General features: G+C 43.2%; 1 protein-coding gene across 1 annotated transcript in view; it reads left to right on the top strand.

The window, feature by feature from the left end:
- The window catches only part of LOC103217617 (aldehyde oxidase 4-like), a 74,419-nt gene extending 67,639 nt beyond the window's left edge, over window positions 1-6,780 (top strand). The window contains exons 33-35 of the mRNA XM_007965792.3: window positions 3,042-3,227; window positions 5,127-5,294; window positions 6,727-6,780. Of these exons, the coding sequence (XP_007963983.3) occupies window positions 3,042-3,227; window positions 5,127-5,294; window positions 6,727-6,780 (408 nt within the window). The remainder of the gene's footprint in view (window positions 1-3,041; window positions 3,228-5,126; window positions 5,295-6,726) is intronic.
- The last annotated feature ends 14,201 nt before the right edge of the window (window positions 6,781-20,981 follow it).

Consider the following 20,981-nt stretch of genomic DNA (forward strand, 5'->3'; position numbering starts at 1 on the left):
CAGCTATTCATTCAGAATACTATTTTCCGACATGCTGTAAACCTTTTTGGGGGGATGGAGTCTCACTCTGTCACCCAGGCTGGAGTGCAGTGGCGCAATCTTAGCTCACTGCAACCTCAGCCTCCCGGGTTCAAGTGATTCTCCTGCCTCAGCTTCCTGAGTAGCTAGAATTGCAGGTGCCCACCACCATACCTGGCTAATTTTTGTGTATTTAGTAGAGATGGGGGGTCTCACCATGTTGGCCAGGCTGGTCTTGAACTCCTAGCCTCAAGCAGTCCTTCCGCCTCGGCCTCCCAAAGTGCTGGGATTACAGGCGTGAGCCACCACGCCCCGCCATGCTCCAAACCTTGTTCATATCGAGTGCAAGTATTCTGTGATACATATTGTATGTTATGCACATACATACACACACACAGATAAAATACTGAAAGTAAATTCAAGAAAAAGTTAATGGTTTACCTACATGGCAGGAATATATATGATTTATTCTGCTTTATGATTCTCTGTGTTTTTTAAATTTTCTTCAATTAGCATTGATATGTTCATAATTAGAACATTACATCGATAAAATAAAGTTACATTAGTGTTCATATTAGTATTGAGTTTAAACAGACTATACAACTTACAGAAATTTAAGAAATAAAGAAATGTTTTAACACAATTTCCCCCACTTGCTGAATTTAATTCTGATTTTTATCTTGCAAATAAATAAAATTAACTCACTCAAAGTCTTTTTAAACTTGGCATTGAAACCTTCCCAGCTATTGGCATAGACTTGCTTTTTTCTAGCCCTGTTACTCAAAGTGGGGCAAACAGACCAGCCGCATTGGATCATCCTAGACCTGCTAACCAGCTCCCAGGTGAGGCCAAGACAGCTGGTCCACAGTCTGCACCTGAGTAGCAATTGGGAGCACTTGAATAGCCTGGCGTCAAACTCTGACATACGGTGCTTTCATCTGCCAGCAGCTTCTCACCATCCTAGGTCCTAAGAGACTGGTTTACCTCACTAGCTGGGCTGATGGGCTTTACAAGGAACAATTTGATTGGTCCCCCAGTGTTTCTCAAAATATGGCCCTTAGACACTGCAACAGAAGCACCTGTAATGCTTATTGGAAACACGAATTCCTGGGCCCACCCCAGGCCCAGATGTACTCCATCATAACTGTGCCAGGCTGTTATGACCTAGCACAATTTCGTTAGGTGAAAATTACTCTTAAGCCTGTAAGTTTGAGAACTACTGCTAGCCCCAGGCCCTACCTCCTCTCCCCATTTCTCTTCCCCTCCTCCCAGCTAATTCCTGCCTTGTTATTGCTTAAGCAAAGGCAAAAAGGAAGATGATCGGGAAACCTCACATTTGCCCCATCAGAAAAGGAAAGAAAACCAGAAGTGTGTTAGGCTGAATCTCTTGGGCTTTGATCTATTCCTTTAGAGACACGCATTGTTATTTCCAAATTTAGCATTTAAATTTACTTACCTTATTCCTACATTTTGTGTTTTAATAAAATGGAAACTTTAACTTTCCAATTTGTGAACTCTCCAATTTTTTTAAAAGGTCGCTTTAAAAGCAACCTTTTTCCTGGAGCATAAATGTATGTAAATAGAGCTCATCATGGCTTTTAATAAATATAGTTATTTCTTCCAATCTACCCTGTTTAGCATGATCTACTCTTCTTAGTAACATAAAGAAAAGTCAGCTGGGCACAGTGGCTCACACCTATAATCCCAGCACTTTGGGAGGCTAATGTGGGTGGATCACCTGAGGTCAGGAGTTTGAGACCAGCCAGTTCAACACATAGTGAAACCCCATCTCTACTGAAAAAAATTTAAAAATTAGCTGGACGTGGTGGCACACACCTGTAGTCTCAGCTACTTGAGAAGCTGAGCAGGAGAATCACTTGAACCTGGGAGGCGGCGGTTGCAATAAGCCAAGGTCGAACCACTGCACTCCAGCCTGGGTGACAGAACAAGACTCCATCTCAAGAAAGGAAGGGAGGGGAGGGGAGGGGAGGGGAGGGGAGGGGAGAGGAGGGGGAAAAAAGTCAAGAAATCCAGATATTATAATGAATTACAGTGTCCTAATTCTATTTATTCTATGTCGTATTCCCTCAATGTTAACTTCTTTTTCACCTACTTCTATAGACATTTATGGAGAACCTATGTGCCAGGCACCATGCTAAGGACAGAATATAAGAAAGCCAAGCCTGAGATGCTCATAAGCTAGTGGGAGAGAGGAGGAGAGTGAGAGTGAGAGGTGAACAATGAAATGCCCTCCAAGCTCCGCCACAGGCAGGAGTGTGTTCCAGGTGCAGTGAGCCTGGAGGAAGCAGTTCCTAAATCCAGCCAGGGAGTGCTGGGAGGATCTTAAGATACCAGAGGGGCCCTAATCCTTTAGCTGAAACGTGGAAGAGGAATAGGAGTGTGCCAGGTGGACAAGTTGAGGTGGGAAGGGGTGAAGACAGTCAGGAGAAACTGCATTTACCAAGACTCAGAGATGAGAAAGAAGCTGGTAGGTTTGGAGAATTAGCAGGAACGTAGCCAATGTCAGGCACCCGGAGTGTGGGGTACCCAAGGATGAGGCCAAGCAAGGTTGCGGGCACCAGTTCAAAAATGGCTTTCAAAAATGGCTTACTGGCTGGGTGCAGTGGCTCACGTCTGTAATCCCAGCTCTTTGGGAGGCTGAGGAGGGCGGATCACACGGTCAGGAGTTCGAGACCAGCCTGACCAACATGGTGAAACCCCATCTCTACTAAGAATACAAAAATTAGCAGGGTGTGGTGGCGGGCACCTGTAATCTCAGCTACTTAGGAGGCTGAGGCAAAAGAGTTGCTTGAACCTGGAAGGCGGAGGTTGCAGTGAGCCAAGATCTCGCCACTGCACTCTAGCCTGGGCGACAGAGCAAGACTCCATCTCAAAAAAAAGAAAAAAAAAAAAAAAAAAAGAATGGCTTCTTATGATCCAGAGCTCCACATTTATTCACACTGTAATATTTATTCAACCAATATCAAGTTATATCCTATAACCTGTGAATTTTCTGGCTGTAGGTTGAGGGAGCATTTATTCAAGGCATGGGATTCTATACCATAGAAGAACTGAAATACTCCCCAGAAGGTGTGCTTTATTCTCGGAGTCCAGATGACTACAAAATCCCCACCGTCACTGAGATACCAGAAGAGTTCTATGTCACTTTAGTGCGTTCCCAAAATCCCATAGCCATCTACTCATCCAAGGTAAGAACTTAAACCTCTGTGTTAGTTGGCTGTGGCTGCCATAACAAAATACCACAGACCGGGTGGTTTAAATAACAACGATTTATTTTCTCACAGTTCTGGAGGCTGGAAGTCCGCCACCAAGGTGTTGGCAGGTTGGTTTTCTCCGCGGCCTTTTTTCTTGGCTTGTAGTCAGCCATCTTCTTCCCATTTCTTCACATGATCCTCCCTCTGTGTGTGTCTGTGTCCAAATTTCCTCTTCCTATAAGGACACCAATCATGTTGGATTGGGGCCTGCCTGAATGACCTCATTTTAACTTAATCATCTCTGTAAAGCCCTCATCTCCAAATACGGTCCCATTCTGCGTGCTGGGGATTGGGACTTCACCAGATGAATTTGAGGAGGACACAGTTCACCCCATAACAACCTCCTTTTTCAAGAAATTATAAAACCATCCCCTAAATTTACTATGTCCTTTGAACTGCAAATCCCAAAAGGAGAAAGAGAAAAGAAAAGCATGCTTGTGGCAGAGTGACACTGACTCCAGAAGCCCAAGCCAGGTCTTCATGTTTTGCTAGAGATCAAGAAACAAATCTAAATCAAACAAGGGTCAAGAAGGCAATGAACAACTTGGCTCATGAGGCTAAGTGCCATTGTGAGATAAACTAACATTGTAGGCAAATTCCATCCACCCAGAGCTTTTCTGCACCCTTCCCACCTGTCCTCCAGACACAGTTCTTGCTGACACTGCCTCTTCCACACCCTCTCCAAGTCAAAACGGGCTTTTAACCAACTTTCTTCCTGACTTTTTCCTCTGAGGTGTTCATAGCCATTGATACCTGAGGTGTTGGTGCCATGCTCCCTGGAGCAGAAGGCCTTCAACTGGCCCATAAAGACCTTGGCAAGAAACGTTCTCAAATACAAGTGTGAGAAAAAACACAACTTCCCCAACTTATGTTCTGGTCTGAGCCCACATCTGGACAGACAGGTGGTAACTTTAACCTCAGATTTCCAGGGTATTCCCTCTTTCCTGGGAGTAGGTCACGATTGCTAGGAAGGCGAGACTTCCCGTCTGAATGGTCTCTGTCTCCACTTTTACACCAGACTTTGGCCAAGGGCATTTCTAAGCTGGCCCAACACAGCACACAATCCTGCCACTTGGGGTCTAGCTGCCTCCCGCCAGTTCTGCTCCAAGTAGGGAACCAGACCCCTCGACTCTCACCCCTTCTTCCGGCCTCAGAGGAACCCCTCTGCCTACCGGCCCCCTTTCTCCCTCCATATTTGCCTCAGAGGAACCTGGAATTTTGACAACCACCAAAGCCTGAGGAAGCCTTTATCTGCTTCTGGCCTTTGTCTCATCCCTCCACCAGGGCCCTGGACACAGATCACAGACCAGACTACCTGGAAGAAAGCAAAAAGAAAAATCAGTACAAAAAAGCATTGGTGAATCATTTGAAATGTAATGTCACCATAGTGGTAACTCGAAAGCATCCAATCTATGCCGGCGAAGTTAACACACATGAAAAGAGGCAACCACTTCTCACTGTCTTTCAAGTTCAACTGCAAAGGTTGTGGTGGTTTCATTTTGGCCTTGAGTTAGACACAAATGTTCTGGAGCCGGAGTTGGAGCATCATACAGGACACCAAAGGCAATGGGCGTTTGTAGCCCCTCCCCTTACATCATGTGGTATTTTAATTAACTCAGTAACCAAATTGCATTTTCACCAGCTACTCTAAGGTGGACACCCAAATCACCATGCAGGGGAATTTGATTCTGGCAATTTGGAAGCACTCCACTCTGAGGATTATAAAGCTAGAGAAGAATGTGTGTGTGTGTGTGTATATGTGTGTGTGTGTGTGTGTGTGTATTAGTCCTAAAAGAACCATGCATTCCTGACAGCCTTTTGTTTTTCTCTCAGGGATTGGGTGAGGCTGGAATGTTCTTGGGGTCCTCCGTGTTGTTTGCCATATATGACGCAGTGGCTGCTGCCCGCAGAGAGAGGGGTCTAGCCAAGACCTTCGTCCTGAGTAGCCCGGCAACCCCTGAGACAATTCGGATGACTTGTGTGGATCAGTTCACCGACATGGTAAGGGAGGTCCCTGTTGTAGTCATGGACTTTCAGGTTGTTGGTATGGATCTGATAACCATGACAATATTACAGGGCGGGTTCATCTTTTTCATTGAAAATTCTCATTTTGCCTTCACCTGCCACTTCATATGCTCTTTTTCTTCTTCTTTTTTTTTTTTTTTTTTCCAAGACAGAGACTTGCTCTGTCACCCAGGCTGGAGTGCAGTGGCATGATCTTGGTTCACTGCAACCTCTGCCTCCCAGGTTCAAGCAATTCTCCTGGCTCAGCCTCCCAAGTAGCTGGGATTACAGGCATGTAGCACCATGCCCGGCTAATTTTTGTAGTTTTAGTAGAGACGGGGTTTCACCAGGCTGGTCTCGAACTCCTGACCTCGTGATCTGCCCACCTCCGCCTCCCAAAGTGCTGAGGTTACAGGCATGAGCCACTACACCCAGCCTCCGTGTGCACTTCTTAACAACTGCAAAGTGAGCAAGCCTCTTCAAATTATGATTTGATTCTTTCAGATCCCAAAGAAAAACACACTCAATTGAGCCAGTGTTAATAGCAAATGGACATGATAGGTTGCTTCTTTAAACATTTTATCAAAATGTAGCTGATATGGTATTTTGATTACCTCAGCAACCAAATTGCATTAGCTAGATATCTGATCTGGTCAATCATGCAGAAAGTATTTGTTAAGCAAACTAATAAAAATAACTTAAATGAAAATATCAAGTCACTGGGCACACCTTGATATGCCTTGTAATCACAGAATACACTTCCACTTTCCAGTGGCTAAAAATATACCCAGAACTAGCATCTGAGCCTAGTCCTCTATTGAACTGCTTACTGTAGCCCTAAGTGAGATTTTGGTATAAAATTAGATTGCACTTTATGACTTGAAAATTACAGGGCTTCTGAGTAAGTGGCATCTTATCCCAAAAAGAAGTTTATGAGGATAAGGAGGTTTATGACTTAAGGACTGAAACAAATATGAGAATTATATACTTTTGATATTAATAAAATGGACATTGACTTGTTCATTTAAAAAAAAAAAAAAACATGATTGTCTTCTGGCCAGCCATCATGGCTCACACTTGTAACTCCAGCACTTTGGGAGGCTGAGGCAGGCAGATCACTTGAGGCCAGGAGTTTGACGCCAGCCCGGCCAACATGGTGAAACTCCGTCTCTACTAAAAATACAAAAACTAGCCAGGCATGGTAGTGCATGCCTGTAATCCCAGGTATTCAGGTTGCTGAGGCATAAGAATCGCTTAAACACAGAAGGTGGAGGTTGCAGTCAGCCAAGATTATGCCACTGCACTCCAGCCTGGGCAACAGAGCGATTCTGTATCAAAATAATAATAATAATTTGACTTCTTAATTACAGCATTTTTAGTATAATAACATTTTATTAACAACTATCTTTCTTCTTTTGATCTTTTTTAGATTCCCAGAGATGACCCTTCAACATTTACACCTTGGTCCATCCGTGTGTCTTAAGCCTATGTTTTCTAGAAAATGAAAGAATACATGATTGACCTTAAAAGTCTCAAATCAGAACAAAATATAGGTTGGCTCCCAACTGTCAATGATAATTTTAGCATCTTTCAGGTTTTCTCTGTGGTTTAGATCACTACATGATTATATTTCAGGATGCAAATTTTCACCAAAAGGTATAATGAAGCTTAGAACCAAAAACTCAAAAATTCTCATTTTAGTTTGCATTATCCTGAAAATCTACATCAGCATGATTTGAAAGCATGATAGAGTTTTTATTAATCTGGGACAACTTAAGAGAGACTATTCATGCTTTGTTCTTTAGAAATCTAACCAAAGTTCGGTCAAATTGTCCACCTGCAAAACTCTGAGGATTGGATTCCCTCAAAGCCAACGGTGTGCTAGTAATGGACAAATCCCTGGTTTATGGCGTTTGACCATTTCCATGGTGTAAATTCCCCTACCTTGGCCAATTCTAAGCCACTGCTGTGAGGTCTCAGAATGTGAAGTTGAAAGCTTGCCGTCAGCTCTTGGGAGTGGGGAAGAGCTATCTCCAGCACTGTGAACTCACCACAGTCATCAGGTTCCTGCCACTCCCACATGGTCCATTTAGAAGAGGCTTTGGGAAGTAACCATCCAAAACCTCCAACTGGTCCTCACCTGCCATGAGCCACATCCATGGTACAACTTCTTCCTCACCTGGGAGGCCAGGGAATCATTGTTTATGCTGAGTACATCAAAACAATGATCTCAAATCACTTTTGAGTCCCTTGTTTTGGCTTAGTGTCCAAAAGGTGAAATCAGCACTATCTTCCTTTTGCCATCAAAGGGGCACAAAATCCTCAGGGTTATTTTTTGGTTATTTCTTAGCTATTTTACATGGCATTTTCCTGCAGAAATGCAGTCTTATACCAGAGATGATGTTTAGTCCCATGTGAGGTTTGGAAACACAGTAAAAAAAGAAACTTTTGTGTCAAAAACACAAATAAATAAATAAACACTTGTCAGGGATCTGTGTGCTAGATATTAAAGCTCTGCATCTATTAACAGTAATTTTGTGACAGAAGGATAAGTTTAGATGTGTGTCAGACCAGGTTAGAAGAGAAGTCGGGTGGTAGAAAGGAAAGACTTCTTGGCCGGGCGCGGTGGCTCACACCTGTAATCCCAGCACTTTGGGAGGCCAAGGCGGGCGGATCACAAGGTCAGGAGATCCAGACCATCCCGGCTAACACGGTGAAACCCCGTCTCTACTAAAAATACAAAAAAATTAGCCGGGGGCGGTGGCGGGCGCCTGTAGTCCCAGCTAATCAGGAGGCTGAGGCAGGAGAATGGCGTGAACCCAGGAGGTGGAACTTACAGTGAGCCGAGATCGCGCCACTGCACTCCCGCCTGGGCGACTGAGCGAGACTCCGTCTCAAAAAAAAAAAAAAAAAAAAAAAGGAAAGACTTTTTTCCAAAGAAAAAGGCTCACCAGGCCATGTCTCTTATTCTATTTTTTTCTGTGTCTCTTACTCTGAGAGGAGAGAGACAGAGTCAGTCTTTAAGTGTTTGGATTCATTCAATAATCTAGATTGCCCAGAACCTAACCCATAAAAATTCATTGTGCCAGACAGACCAGCAAAAATAGGGTCACTGGTATATTTTTCTAACAGTAAAATAGGAAGGCACATTTACCACAAACATAAATTAATTACAAAAGTGTTATACTTCATAGACTGTAAGGGCAAGGCCTCTGATATCACAGAATTGCATTTTTACAAAATAAGTCTGATCATTTCAGCAGCATTTTGTTAACTTGAAGAATTAGGATGGGAAAGTATTCACAAAAATAGTACGTGTTAAAGAATAGCAGTTTTCAAACATAGGGTTAATATCCTAATGCCTTTAAAAATTAGATTGACAATTTAGAGTGTCTGTTCTATTACACACTTAATTCATATCACAAATTTAGACAAATATCTATCATTGTGTGTCCAATTCTAAAATGTTATTACAGTGAGAGTTGGGCTAAAAGTATAAGATGCCATCTTTTTAACCAATAGATTCCATAAATGATCAAGCACCCTTTTAATGATAAAAGCCCTCGATCATTAACTCTGGGCAAAACTGCTAGTGCCTGTTGCTAGTTATCATTACTGATGCTTCATTGTGGATTTAATATAAGTTTATCAGAAGAGAAACGATGTGTAGCAGTTACCACACTTGCTGTGCTTCTGCTTTCAGGTTAAAGTGCCTGTGGGGTCAAAGATAATCCTAATTCTTCTGAGCCAAAAGTTTATGACGGAGCTGTTTCACATCACCTTACAAAAACTGGGAAAACGAAGCTGGGTGAATAGTAGTAGGGATGGAGTTGATTTCCTTTCAGTATCTTGAAACTGCCAACACTCACATGCGCTCAGGTTTTAGAAAAGTTCAAGAACGTCTGGGACACGGTCTTAGAGGTCTATGTTGCTTCTCTTTTTTTTTTTTTTTTTTTTTTTTTTTTAATATTTAAGTTCTGGGTACATGTGCAGGTTGGTTATATAGGTAAACTTGTATCATGGAGGTTTGTTGTACCAGGTACCAAGCCTAGTAGCCAAGAGTTATTTTTTCTGATCCTCTCCCTCCTCCCACACTCCAACCTCTAGTAGCCCCAGTGTGTGTTGTTCCCCTCTATGTGTCCGTGTGTTCTCATCATTTAGCTCCCATGTACAAGTGAGAACATGCTGTATTGGTTTTCTGTTCCTCTCAGGGCCACACTGCAGTTCAATTTCTGCCTTTAACCAGCTCTGCTTCTTCCACCTTCCTCTCCCAGGTGTTGATCCCTAAGAAACATCCTACTTCCCAAACTCTATCTCAGCCTTTCTGAAATATGCCCCAGTGAGACTGCCCTGGGAAAGGTGTGAACTTGAGGAAGAGGCTGTCTGCCCTGAGGCAGCCCCTGAAGGAACTGGCAGCTGAGGATATGTGCTGACCCCACTCCCGGGCAGGGTACAAGTCCTTCCTCATGGAGGACCTGAGTGGAAGTGGATCACACAGATCAGTGGATCACTTCCTGGCCCACCACACAGATCTATCAGAGTTATTCTTCCTGGTAGTTATTCTTCCTTAGTTTACTGAGGATAATGGCCTCCAACTCCCTCAACGTTCCTGCAAAGAACGTGACCTAGTTGTTTTTTAAGGCTGTATAGAATTCCATTGTGTATATGTACCACATTTGTATGTACACATATGTTCATTGCAGCACTCTGTGCAATAGCAAAGACATAGAATCAACCTAAATGTCCATCAATGGTAGACCAAATATGTTGTTTCTTTTAAAGAAAAATAATTTCTCTGCCCTTGATACTTTCAGTGTTATAAACTGGCCATATTTTTCACACTCTCAGAACACAGAGTACCATAGGTGGAGTTCTCCAGAGGCTGAGACAGAATTTGCAGAGTAGGATGTTTCTTAGGGATCAACACCTGGGAGAGGAAGGTTGAAGAAGCAGAGCTGGGCAAAGGTAGAAACTGAACTGCAGGGCAGCCTGAGAGGCATCAATAACCTGGCAAGGACTTCTGGGAGCAAACACTGCCCCACAGAGTTACCCTACCTAGGTTGAAATGTGCCATCAGGGGATGGCACTGCCCTGGGAAGGGTGTGACGTTCAGGAAGCAGCTGTCTGCCCTGAGGCAGCCCCTGAAGGATCTGGCAGCTGAGGTCATGTGCTGACTCCTCTCGAAAGTGGGCACGAGTCCTTCCTCATCGGGGATCTGGATGGCTCACTTCCTGGCCTACCACACAGATCTATCAGAGTTATTCTTTCTGATTTGTGAGTTTATTAATATGCAGATCTTACAGAAGTATAAGTAACAGTCACATTTAGCTATACATTGGACGGATTACCTTTATAGAAAAGAACAATTTTACATTCAAAAAATACACAATTTACATTTATGTAACATTTCTATATGTTAAGTCAGCACTTGCCTCAGAAATTCCATGTTATATTTTCAGGTTTGTTTTTTTTTTACTTACTGAAACGCATATGATTAAACTCATTTATCAGCATACTGTGTGCAGATGCTGCTATTAATTACAAATGAAACCTCCAAAAAAAATCTCTTACCCAAGTTTCATTATCTGGAATTGACACTAGTCAAAAAAATTGACTTGCTGCACAGAAATAAATGATCATGTAGATATATTCAAGAAGATGACTTTCTGCAGAGTTCTAAAGCCCTGAGCCTTGAGTTGACAGAAGCTGAATCTATCTGTAAGCAACAGTATGAGAAAACATGAGTTTATCCCAAAACGTCATAGGAATGCCTAGGTGTTAATTGTAGTGTTAGTAGTGTTAATAGCTATTTAATATCTAATATTTCCCAAAACTTATAGTCAAAGAACTCTGGTTACCAAGTCAGTCACTTAATTCACCTGCTAGGGAATATACTATGAGACACTTCCTCTTTGTCATTTACTAAATTTCTATCTATATATAGGGTTTCATTTGTAGAGTCTTTCATTAGTTCCAATTATCTAGTTGTCTATCCTTATACTAATACCATATTATTATGTACTACATGGCATGTTCTTTTTTTTTTTTTTTTTTTTGAGACAGAATCTTGCCCTGTCGCCCAGGCTGGAGTGCAGTGGCGCGATCTCAGCTCACTGCAACCTTCATCTGCCAGGTTCAAGCAATGTCCCTGCTTCAGCCTCTCAATTAGCTAGGACTACAGGTGTGTGCTGCCATGCCCGGCTAATTTTTCGTATTTTTAGTAGAGACAGGGTTTCACCCTGTTATCCAGGATGGTCTCAATCTCCTGACCTCCTGATCCACCCTCCTCAGCCTCCCAAAGTGCTGGGATTACAGGCGTGAGCCACCACACCCGGCCACTGCCCTTGTTTTTTCACATTCTTGTTAGCTATTTGGTTTCATACCAAAAAACAGTCATTTTGTCCAATTTCCCCTAAAAACTTAGGTGGAATTCTAATTCAAATTATAAATATATTTATATTTACCTTTATAAAATGTAATATATAAATTAAATGTATCTATTAATTTTAATTGAACTTACTTTTTTATTAACTTTGCATCTAAGAACACTATATGTCTTTCCATTTGTGTAGATTTTGTTTCATAAGCAGATCCTATACTTTTGGAGGGAGGAGGTTAATTTCATTCTTATGTATTCTACGTTTGGGAGCTACTGTGAATGGATTCTACGTTTGGGAGCTACTGTGAATGGAATTTTTTTTTTTTTTTTTTTTTTTTTGAGACGGAGTCTCGCTCTGTCGCCCAGGCTGGAGTGCAGTGGCCGGATCTCAGCTCACTGCAAGCTCCGCCTCCCGGGTTCACGCCATTCTCCTGCCTCAGCTTCCCGAGTAGCTGGGACTACAGGCGCCCGCCACCTCGCCTGGCTAGTTTTTTGTATTTTTTAGTAGAGACTGGGTTTCACCGTGTTAGCCAGGATGGTCTCGATTTCCTGACCTCGTGATCCACCCGTCTCAGCCTCCCAAAGTGCTGGGATTACAGGCTTCAGCCACTGCGCCCGGCCGTGAATGGAATTTTTTTCTACTTCCATTCTTAAGTGCTTATTTATACAGTAGCAAAAGCTATTAATTTTTTAATGTTTATATTATATCCAATCACTAGTTCAAGTTTTCTTCTCTGCCAGTGTTTATATCAATGTTTACCAGTTATTTCACTTTTTCCTTATTTTACTACATCTATTACATTACAACCTTCAAGGCAATATTATACAACAATGGCAAGAAAGAGAATCCATATCTAATTTCTGATTTTAACTGAATTTTTTTAACTTTACCTTTAACAATAATACTGGTTATTGGTTTTTGTAAACAGTCTTGTTACATTAGTTTCTTTCTGGTTTTTTTTCTTTAGAGTTTTTCTTAGGAATGGCTGCTGAATTTATCAAGTAACTTAATAGCATCTATTGATTTAATTTAACAGTTTTCCACCTTTTTTTGATGTAATGGACTAAGTTAGTTGATAGATTTCTGATGAACCACCCTTATGTCCCAGAAATAATCCTTACTTGGTATATTATCCCTTGATACACTGATGGATTTTATTCACTAATATTTTACTTAGAATTTTTCTATCTATATTCATAAACAAGGTTCTTCTGCAACTTTTTTCTATCTGTGTTGGGTTATGGTATTTAAATTTTACTAGGTGTATAAAACAAATTAGGGAGAATTTCCATTTATGTATGCTAGGGAGCGTTTAAATAATATTGCCATTATCTTAATGATTACATGAGATTCATCTATAAGTTCATTTGTTTCTAGTTCGTTGTTCAATGACATTTTTAATCTTTTCCATTTTCTTCCATAACAAGTTGTCTGATTATTTACATTAGCGTGTTATCTCTTTGACCAGGCTATATTTTTATCCTCCCTTTTATCACTTTAAATGATTTTCTTATAAATAGTATACAGGATACCTAGATTTGAGGATTTCTTATCATTAAATCTGCTAGTCGTTATTTTTAAGTGGTAGGATTCATTTCATTTAGATTTCTCATGATGGTTAAAAATTGTAATTATTTACTTCACACCCATTATATTTATTTTATACCTATTGTATATCATTTAAGTTGCATATAAGGTATATTATATGTTTTACACTGTGGTTTCCATTTTTCCCTTTTTGTTTCTTTGCTGGTGTACTCAAACTATGAGCAATTCCATTTCTTCTCTTGTTACTTTGGAAGTTCAACTGAACAATAAGTTGTTCACTTCCATTTACCTGCTCTGACAGACACGTATTTCTCCACCTCTATTTGAAAAGAAGATATCAAATATTTCCCCTGCAAAAAGTTACTCTTTCCTGGCCTCCTGCTCCATCTGTCCCGTATTTCCGCCCCTTCCCCCATTAAGCTAATACTTTGGTAACTTTTACTCTTCCTCCTCCCCACAGCTGTCCCCAAGCCTTAAGTTGCTGCAGTTGTGTGTGTGTTTGTTCTAGACTATTAATTGAACTTCCCTCGCCGTATGACTCTTTTTAGCATTTATATGACACATTTCCAAGTAGCCTACCCTTATCCATTTAGGCTTTCTCTCCCCTTCACCTTCTTATCTGAGCCGGGTTTTGTTTGATTTTTTTTTTTCCTGAGATGGGGTGGTCTTCCCCTGGGTGAGAAGTTTGCTCCACTTACTGGGTCTCCAATGCCCTTGTTGCCTCTCCGCAACCAGCAGGTGCTAGTCTACTGCCCTCTAGTGTCCACTGTGGCAGATGAGCGCTCCATGCCAACTGATTCTCCTTCGCAGAAAGCCTGATCTTTCAGCCTAGTACCTTGTAAGAGTCTATTATCCTTGGAGTTTAAATGTGGCATCAGGTGATACCAGGTGGGTGTCCTTTCTCTTCAGTCCAGCCATGAACTTGAGAAGCATTCTAATCTGTAGATTCAGATTGCTCTTCAGCTCAGAGCAAATGGTTCATGTTTAATAATTATTTCTCCTTTATCGATCCCTCTTTCTACTTCAGCTAGCCTCTTTACGCATGAGGTCTCTTGCATTTAGAGACCTCTTATCCTGCTCTTCATGGTTCTACTGCTGTACATCTTTGCTCTGTGCTGAGATATATTCACTGCACTTTGTCTTCCAGGTCACTAATTTGGGCTTCAACCATGAGCATCGTCATCTGCTGGACTGTTTAATAGCTGGTTTATGTTTTCTTCAGAAAGTCTTTTTGGGGGATGCAGTTTAATGTTCTTGTTAATATTCAAATTGACAGTTGTCCCCTCCAACAGCTCTCTTTTGCTAGGGGTGAGGATTATTCTATTTTGAATAATCTTCTCTGAGGCTCTTGGTCCTCAGGCCTGCCCTCGCAACATACCACACACTGGCTGGCTTAAAACAACAGAAAGTTGTTCTGTCACAGTTCTGGGGACTAAATGGCCAAAATAAAGCATCAGTGGGGTCATGCTGTTCTGGACTCTCTAGGAAAGATACTTCCTCACCTTCTCCTAGAGCGCAGTAGTTACCAGCCATCCTTAGTGTCCGTTGCCTTATGGACGCATCACTCCAACCCCTGCCTGCGTCTTCACAGGCTTGTCTCCTCCACATGTGTCTCCAAACCTCCCTCTGCTTGTAAGGACACCAGTCATCAGATTTAAGGTCTACCCCAATCCAGTATCACCTCATCTTAACTTGATTACATTTACAAAGACCCAGTTTCCAAGTAAGATCACACTGGAAACAAAGTTCAACCCACAACAGGCTGCCTTAAATTTTTTATTTGTCAGCTCAATGGGCTCCAGCTTAGTTAATAGGGTACCCTAAGAGGCACTGGCCACAGGTTATAGAAATAACCCTCATTCACTCTCCTGGAAGGGTAGAAGCAGGAAGGCTGCCAGGGCCCTGTTGAGGCAAGTGGTTGAAACTCCTCAGCCTCACAGCCCTCCTGCTCCTCATATGAATCCTTGCTGAGACTCTGAAACAGGAAGGGTTCAGCCAGCCCGTCTGGCAGTCCTGACCTCCTATTCACACCAATGGCTTTCTCTCCATGTGCCCCGCCCCCACCCCCACGACAAAGCTCTTCTCCCGATGTACAGCCTTGGTGGTGATGGTCTCTAAGCACCACCACTTCCAGCCTGAGGAGAAAAGAACCCCTCTCCTCCAGAGCCCAAGGCCTTGCTGGCACTCAGTTTTCCCTAGGTCCAGCTGTCCCTGGCTCAGCAGAGGCAGGAAGATGGAAGCCGGGGGGCAAAGGGAAGGAGACTTAAAGTCAAAACAGCTGAAAACAAAAGATCTGGAACACAGATCGTTAATGATCAGCCCAAGCTCTCACCGTCCTGTAAAGCCCCCACTGTCTGTCTATTACCTGTGTGTTCATCTTTGGGTTTTGAGAGCTCACGACAGAAGGGAGTGGCCCGGAGACTCCACAGCAGCGGCTGGTACTTTTCCATTTACATCAGCAAGAGGATGTGTTACAGGATTTTTTGTTTTGTTTTGTTTTTCCAGAAATAAAGTTTGTTCGACTTTTGGGAGAGGGCATTCACTGGGTGCCAGGGATTCTCTGATGTAAATCATAAGACCTTTTTTATAACAAACATACAAGCACCTAGGTCAATATATGTGGAATTTCTCTCACCTACCAGAAAAAAAAAATACATTTAAAAGTGAATAAATTTAGTCTTCCCTTTTCATTACAGAAGAAAAGGCCAGGTGTGGTGGCTCATGCCTGTAATCCCAGCACTTTGGGAGGTCAAGGCAGGCCAATCGCTTGAGGCCAGGAGTTTGAGACCAGCCTGGCCAACATGGTGAAATCCCATCTCTACCAAAAATACTAAAATTAACCGGGTGTGGTGGTGCATGCTTGTAGTCTCAGCTACTCAGAAGGCTGAGGCACGAGAATTGCTTGAACCCAGGAGGTGGATGTTGCAGTGAGCCAAGATCAGGCCACTGCACTCCAGCCTGGATGACAGAGTGAGACTCTGTCTCAAAAAAAAAAGAAGAAGAAAAAGAAAAGAAAAAAAAAACAAACAAAATATAATGGTTGCTTTCTTCCATTGTCCTGAATAAGAACTGAGGGTCAGAAAAACTTGGCAGAGACTGTATCCACGCCCCCTCGCTGTGGGCAACCTTTCATTCACTCTGAAGTAAGTGGTTTTCAAACTGAGCTCCTGAGAGTTCTGGGAGTTTCTTGAAGGCAAGAAAGCCAGAAGACTTCAGGCCTTTACCCCAGACCTCTCAGCTAGGGCAGTAAACTTTTTGTTTAATTTGTTTACACTTCACAAAATGTCATTCAAACAAAGATTTTCCAGGCTCTAAGGAGTTTAAAAAACCCTTCTCTAAAGCCATTCACGGTCAGTTTTCAGTTTCTCAGCAACTGAAGTATTATGTTCCCTAATCCAAACTACTTTTATATCTTCCAGATCTAATGCCATAATCCAGTTTTAGTGCTCTAAAACTGTTCTACTTGACATGCTTGCATTTTATGTGGACATTGACTAATTTATTCTGATAAATATTTTGAGGCACCGTAATTCATGCTCCCAGAGTAGTTACCGGCATGTGTTCCTGTCAATGGGAACTGTGTGCTTTTTGGATTTAGCAGTTGCCCTCTTTTAAAGGGAAGAGTCAGAGGGGGAACAGATTGTGGACCCTTACAACCCAGTCCCTGTGTTGTTCTCCTTTAAATGGAGGCAACCATAAGAAGCCTGTGTCTCTGCACACTCTCTTCTCCCCTAGCCTGCCTCCCACTTCATCCCCAATCCTCACAGAATCAACTCTACTCATCTTTCAGGCCTAAATTTCCCTTCCTTAGGGAAGCCTTTTCTGATCCTTGTCCCTGAAAAAATAGCTGATTTATCTATGTGTGTCACAAGCATAAATCTTTAATTGCATGTTACTGTCTTACTAAAACTTAAGGGCCGGCCAGGCACGGTGGCTAATGCCTGTAATCCCAGCACTTTGGGAGGCTGAGGTAGGTGGATCACCTGAGGCTGGGTGTTCGAGACCAGCCTGACAAACATGGAGAAACCCCGTCTCTTCTAAAAATACAAAAATTAGCCAGGCATGGTGGTGCATGCCTGTAATCCCAGCTAGGGAGGCTGAGGCAGGAGAATCACTTGAACCCGGGAGGCGGAGGTTGCTGTGAGTCGAGATCGTGCCATTGCGCTCCAGCCTGGGCAACAAGAGCAAAACTCTGTCTAAAAAAAAAAAAAAAAAATCTTAGGGGTCTCAGAGGACAGAAACGTGTAGCTCTTGTTTTCCACCATATGCTACCACTTAGCATAGTGCCTGGTGCAAAGCAGAGGTTCAATTACTACTGGTTGAATGAATGAAGAATGAACAAAACGTTAATGCCTCCTTCATTTAAAATACTTTGGGTCATCAGTCAAGCCCCTCCCATGAATGAGTTGCCATTTATGCTGCACATGGCAGGGGATACAACCAGCTACTGGAAACTCCAGGAGCTAATTGCCTAGTTGGGAACATGACACACAAACACTGCAAAGATAATCAACTAATCAGTGGCACATTTGAGACAGGTTTCTTGGTTCCTAGTTTAATAAATGAAAAGTAAAGAAGCAATGGGTTGAATCTGCAGGTACTTTTGGATTCCAGAGAAAGGCAAGGAGGGAGGTTTGGAGCTGCTTTCTGATGGTAGCTAAAAAAGAAGGGAGCGAAATCACCATGGGGCAGGGACAGGGTCCTCATCATTGCAGACATGGGAGAAGTTTCTCCAGTCATTCAACAAACAGTACTCTCTGGTAGGCATCCTTCTGGGCCCTGGGATATAGGGGCGAACTGAAAGTAACATCTGTGCCCTCATGGATCTCATGTTCTAGTGGAGAAAGTGATTAAAAAGATATCAAGTGTCCATGTCAGGTAGTAATGATTGCTATGGAGAAAATGAAACAGGGTGGTAGAAAATAGAGGGATGGCCCCATCTCTACAAAAAATAAAAGACTAACCAGGCGTGGTGGTGCGTGCCTGTTGTCCCAGCAACTTGGGAGGCTGAGTTGGGAGGATCACTTGGGGGCAGAAGGATCACTTGAGCCTGGGAGATTGAGGTAGCAATGAGCCATGACTGCACCACTGCACTCCAGCCAGAGCAACAGAGCAAGATCCTGTTTCAAAAAAGAAAGAAAAAGAAAATAGTGATAGGAGTGCTACTTCAGACTACGTGATCAGTGAAGAGCTCAACCCAAATAACAAGAAGACACCAGCCAACATGGCCCAAGGCCTGAGACGTGAAAGAAGTTAGCATATTGGAGAATCAGGGAAAAGGCCAGTGTGGCTGAAGGTACACTCACAGAGAGGAGTGGCACTTGCTCCCATGAGGTCTTTGTGGCAAGGTGTGTGGGTTTACTCAGTGTACTGGGAGGCCCTTGGAGGGTCGTAAGTTGAGAAATGCCAGGTTTAAGTAGAAGAAGGACATGAGAATAATAATTTGACTGGAGCAGGAGATTTTTTTTTTTTTTTTTTTTTTTTGGAGACAGATTCCACTATTTTTGCCCAGGCTGGAGTGCAGTGCTGCGATCTTGGTTCACCACAACCTCCGCCTCCTAGGTTCAAGCGATTCTCCTGCCTCAGCCTCCTGAGTAGCTGGGATTACAGGCATGTGCCACCACACCTGACTAATTTTTGTATTTTTAGTAGAGACAGAGTTTCTCCATGTTGGTCAGGCTGGTTTTAAACTCCCAACCTCAGGCGATCCACCCATCTCAGCCTCCCAAAGTGCTGGAATTACAGGCATGAGTCACCATGCCCAGCTGAGATTTTTTTTTTTAAGAGCAAGGGAGTCAGAGGCCAGAGACAGGGACAGGTTTGGCACACTGGGTTAAAGAGTTTAAACCTATGTTCCAAGCAGAGAGCTATTCGGGGGTTTTGAACAGAAGTAACATGATCAAAAAGTCCTGATAGCACCAGGAGGGACATGATCAAAGTGTGACCTGAAGGTCCTTCCTAATTCACAGCACAATCTCTAACTTCTCTCACAGGACTGCTGCAGATGTATTTGACAACTATTTAATACATGTAAAACACCCATATACATAAACCAACACACAGGCATGTGTGTAAACACTCGTCTCCACGGGTGCATGGAAACTGGAATGCCTGAGAATCTGAGCATTAGAATTGTCAAGAAATTTGGAAGCTGCCAACTCCATTCGTTGAGGAGTAGCTCTAGGAAGGATTCTGAAGCCACATCGGGACCAGGGGAATGACAGGACCTTCCTCAATTAGCCAGATCAAGAGGATGCCAGGTGTTTGCCTTTCTGGCCTGACAGTGAAGCCACATCGGGACCAGGGGAATGACAGGACCTTCCTCAATTAGCCAGATCAAGAGGATGCCAGGTGTTTGCCTTTCTGGCCTGACAGTGAAGCCACATCGGGACCAGGGGAATGACAGGACCTTCCTCAATTAGCCAGATCAAGAGGATGCCAGGTGTTGGCCTTTCTGGCCTGACAGATACACTGCCACACAGTGAATGCTCATCTGAAGACCAAGGATTGACTCTAATGATGGTGCCAGGGCTCCAAGAACTGGTCAAGGAAGTGTTGGGGACCAGAGTGGTCTTGCCAGCTCTCCTGAAGCCAGGCACATAAGCAGCTACTTGCTTCACCCATACATGAGGCCAAGTGCTAGGCATGACTTCAGCTGAAAGAATAAGAACAGCTTGATTTTATCTACAGATAGCTAATTGGAGATGTTCATAAATAACAAACATGATTTTTTTTTTTTTTTTTTGAGACAGGGTCTCACTCTTTCACCCAGGCTGAAGTACGGTGGCGTGTTCACAGCTCACTGCAGCCTCAACCTCCCAAGCTCGAGTCATCCTCCTGCCTCAGCCTCCCAAGTGGTTGGGACTACAGGCACGTGCCACCACACCTGGCTAATTTTTGTATTTTTTAGTAGAGACACGGTTTTGCCATATTGCCGAGGGTGGTCTCAAGGCCCTTGGATCAAGTAATCCTCCCAAAGTGCTGGGATTACAAGTGTGAGCCACACCACACCTGGCTGGGTTTTCTTTTTTAAAAAATCAAGGATTCTGTCTATACATCTTGCAGGTGTTACAAGCCAAATATCTCAGTTTTAGTTCCTGCTTTGCCACTTACTCTGAGTGACTCCGAGCTACCAATCTCACTTCTCTGGGCCTCAGTTTACTTATCTGTACAGTGGTTGCCTTAACTACATCACTGTGTTGCAGTGGAACAATTCTGTGGGTGGGGAGGAAGTAGGAAGGCACCCCACAACTCCACTTCAGCTATGGCACAGACTGGATTTGATCATACGATCTCCTATGAGGAGACATTTCTGCAGCTAAACTTAGAAAAAAAAAAAAGTTGGGGAAAGTGGGGGGTCTCAGAAAGCCCACCTCTGTCCTAGAAAAAAGTGAAATCCATCCAGGGTCTGTTCCCAGGGCTGAGGCAGTGTGCAGAGCAGGCTTAAGCTTAGATTCTTGTTTATGGTTTTCATGCTGATGCCCTCAAACTTCAGAAAAAGCAAGAAGAGGTGTGGGCTGTGTACTGAGTCAGCTTCAAAATCAGGATTGGAGGGTGGCAGAGTGAGGCTCCAGTTAAGAGGCTGGACTAGACAGGGGCCTTAGACTTAAGCTGTGAAACAAGGAAGTCTCCACCTTTTGTGCTCCTGAGGCTCCAGGCCACCTGCTTCTACACAAATCCTTACCACTCAATTCTGTGGCTGGGGCAAACTGCATTCCCACCGTGTCTTGTAAAGCAGAACCTGTTTACAGGTGCA

The sequence above is a fragment of the Chlorocebus sabaeus genome, chromosome 10 (assembly GCF_047675955.1).
Source record: "Chlorocebus sabaeus isolate Y175 chromosome 10, mChlSab1.0.hap1, whole genome shotgun sequence".
In the NCBI taxonomy this organism is placed as follows: Eukaryota; Metazoa; Chordata; class Mammalia; order Primates; family Cercopithecidae; genus Chlorocebus; species Chlorocebus sabaeus.